Below are 3227 nucleotides of genomic sequence, written 5' to 3'. Positions count from 1 at the left end.
TAAACTTGTGGCTTAAGTGTGCCTTACTGTTTTCCCTCTTACCTACTGTTAACAGCACAAATTGGCCAAGTCAAGTGCACGTCAAACTGTCTGAAATGACCCTTGCGACTTTCTGTAGTTTCTCAAAACTAGATGCAGTGTCCATGAAAATTTCTGGTTTCCACGGTAACTCCAGCACACAGAGCCAGGCTATTTGACTATGGGGGGGGGGGTCATGCTACAGTGAACTAGTAAAATGCAGGGATTCCAGGAGGCAAAGAAAATGAAAGTCAAGCACATCCCCCAGTTGGCCGCCTTGTGATATTAAACTCAGGTAAAGAAGAAAATATGCAATCTCCCCAACACACAAATGTCTGCTTCACCCACCCAAGCTTTGCAAACTTTTAACCAGCCTTCTTTGCTGCCATCACCATCAAAAGCAGAAGCAGAAGCTACCAATTTTGAAAGAGAAACCGTGTTCCCAATATCCAACATACCACAGAAAACCACAGAGAGAGGTGGGGGAAAGGTCTGAGTGACAGTGATGGATAAGGAAACAAGTTCTGCTTAACTGCTTGCAGTCTCTTTTGCAGCTCATAAGCAGAAGTTCATGAACAGGACTTGTAAACAGGGACATTTAGCAGGGATGTTTAAGGAGAAGGCCTGGAGTGCTATCTCTTGGTTGTATGTAGAACCAAGGAAACATAGACAGAGATGGAGCTGCTGCAGTAACCTGCATCACAGAATTTATCTGCACCTCTGACTGCAGTATTCTGGATATGTCCAAGAAATTCTCAACATATGGCAACCCAACCTTTAGGGGTGCAATTACTCCATTCAGGACTAGGGAGTCCCACACACACCTGTCCATCTCCTGCCTTTATAGACCTTGTGGTTCTATTTTCATCTAGGTCCACTCATTCCTGCAGAAGATCTCATTCAATAATAGTGCTGGTGATGAAATCGCATTAAATGAATACGGAGAGTTAGCAGCTGGCTTTGATATTACAAACTTGGTCACTTTCCGAAATGGATCATATGTCAGGGTCAAAGTGGGCAGGCTGGATCCTCAGGCCCCTCCCGGCAAAGAGCTCACCATTAATGCAGACAGAATCAAGTGGCACAGTGGCTTCACTCAGGTAAGACAAGAACTGCACTGGCTCTCAAATGGCGACATTCATAGTTATCCAATAAGATGGGGTGTGAGTGGGGGAAGGAAGCAGTTCCTCACTTAATACATAATTAAATTTGTATTTCACTGGAAGAAAAAGGAAAGTTTTCCCCCCCCCAAAGGACGTGTCACCTTTGTAAATATGAATTATACATTTCACATTATTTATTAATAGATCACCTTATGTTAGATTAATTTAACCCAAACATTTTCTTATTTTATATCCTATATCTTTGGATAGGAACCGCCACTTTCATTATGTAATGCCTACTGCCGTCCTGGTTATGGGAAGAGAAAGAAGGAGGGGGAGAAGTTTTGCTGTTATGATTGTGATCCATGTCCACATGAGATGTTCTCAAATGAGAAGGGTGAGAGATGCCGGGTTAGCATATCCCAAACTATGCAATTTATTTTAGTAAATTCCAGGCAGTTTTGTTGCCCTTAAATTTCTGGAAGAGAGAATGCTTATTGTTAAATAGTGGGTAGACATGGCAGACGACGCAGCGATTTCTCCAAAGCAGCTCTTTATTTTGTAAGCTGGAATAGAAACTGAACAGCAAACAGCTCAGCCGGCCTGCTTTTATAGGCAGCCAGCTGTCAACATTGTAGCAACAACAACCCAGGGTTTCCCACCTAAAGTAACTGACGTGGACCTGAGTGAAAACTACCTACAGTATCCCCCTGCTGGCCCAGGGTGAGAACTTCAGTACATAACACTTATATTATGGCTTGATATATTATTGGGGGGTGGGGAGGGATCTGGAAATAATACATGCTTCCTCCCTTCTTGGAAAAGTGATATCAAAGTCTTTTCTACAAATTTACAGCCCTGTGTCCTTTAACCCCTTACTTACTGGCAATTAGGCACAATTATGTATGGTTTCATAAAATCTCCCCCTCTTTTGATAATAAAATTCCTTAGCATATTCATGGTTCTTTCATTTTCTTGTACATTGTATTTCCAGAGATGGAAATATGTGTCGGGTGCCCTGCAGGTCAGTATCCAAATGAAGACCAGGATCAATGCATTTCAAAGAGACCAAATTTCCTGGGCTTTGATGAAACTTTGGCCATTGTTTCAACTTTCTCCGCAGTTTTATTCTCTCTGATCACAATTCTTGTGCTTGCCATCTTCATTAAGAACAAAGACACTGCCATAGTCAAAGCCAACAATAGAAGCCTCACTTACATTCTCCTTGTGTCCCTTCTCTTGTGTTTCCTCTGCACTTTGATGTTCATTGGAACACCTACGGAGGCAACCTGCCTTCTCCGACAAACAAGTTTTGGCATTGTCTTCTCTGTGGCCCTCTCCAGTATCTTGGCCAAAACTATATCAGTGGTTTTGGCATTCATGGCTACCAAGCCAGATTCCAAAATCAGGAAATGGGTAGGCAAAAAACTAGCTTATTCCATTGTCCTCTCCAGCTCCATTGTTCAAGTAGGAATCTGTGTCTTCTGGCTGGCAACCTCTCCCCCATTCCCAGATGTGGACATGCACTCAATGACGGAAGAAATCATATTTCTTTGTAATGAAGGGTCAGTCTTCATGTTCTATTGTGTTTTGGGCTACATGGGCTTCCTGGCCACTGTCAGCTTCACTGTGGCCTTCCTAGCCAGGAAGTTGCCGGACAGCTTCAATGAAGCCAAGTTCATCACCTTCAGCATGCTGGTCTTCTGCAGTGTTTGGTTCTCCTTTATTCCCACATACCTGAGCACCAGAGGAAAATATATGGTGGCTGTGGAGATCTTCTCCATCTTGGCTTCCAGTGCTGGATTACTGGGTTGCATCTTTTCCCCCAAATGCTACATCATTGTGGTGAGGCCTGAGCTGAATAACAGAGAGCAGCTGATACGGAGAAAGATGTAATGCAGAATAGTGTGTAATTTCTCATCAAATCACAGAACCATAGAGTTCCCCCCTCAATGGTCATCTAGTCCAATCCCTGCAAAGTAGGAATCTCAACTAAACTATCCATGACAGATGGCCATCCTACCTCCCAAGGGAGTCCATTTTGTTGGGATTTGGGCTATTTAGACTTGTTGGCATTGTCATTTTACCAAGTTTTTCCTGGAAATT

The 3227-nt window shown here is 43.2% G+C and overlaps 1 protein-coding gene across 1 annotated transcript; it reads left to right on the top strand.

Moving 5' to 3' along the window:
• Positions 1–2117: 2117 nt before the first annotated feature.
• Positions 2118–3017, top strand: LOC309354700 (vomeronasal type-2 receptor 26-like; the record flags this gene model as incomplete). The annotated part of the gene is made up of 1 exon (XM_081884965.1): positions 2118–3017. The coding sequence occupies one exon, from the start codon at positions 2118–2120 to the stop codon at positions 3015–3017; it is 900 nt and encodes a 299-aa protein (XP_081741091.1).
• Positions 3018–3227: the final 210 nt, after the last annotated feature.

This window comes from Podarcis melisellensis, assembly GCF_964234715.1.
Source record: "Podarcis melisellensis genome assembly, chromosome: 13".
NCBI lineage: Eukaryota > Metazoa > Chordata > Lepidosauria > Squamata > Lacertidae > Podarcis > Podarcis melisellensis.
This window is presented reverse-complemented; position numbering and strand designations above follow the sequence as displayed.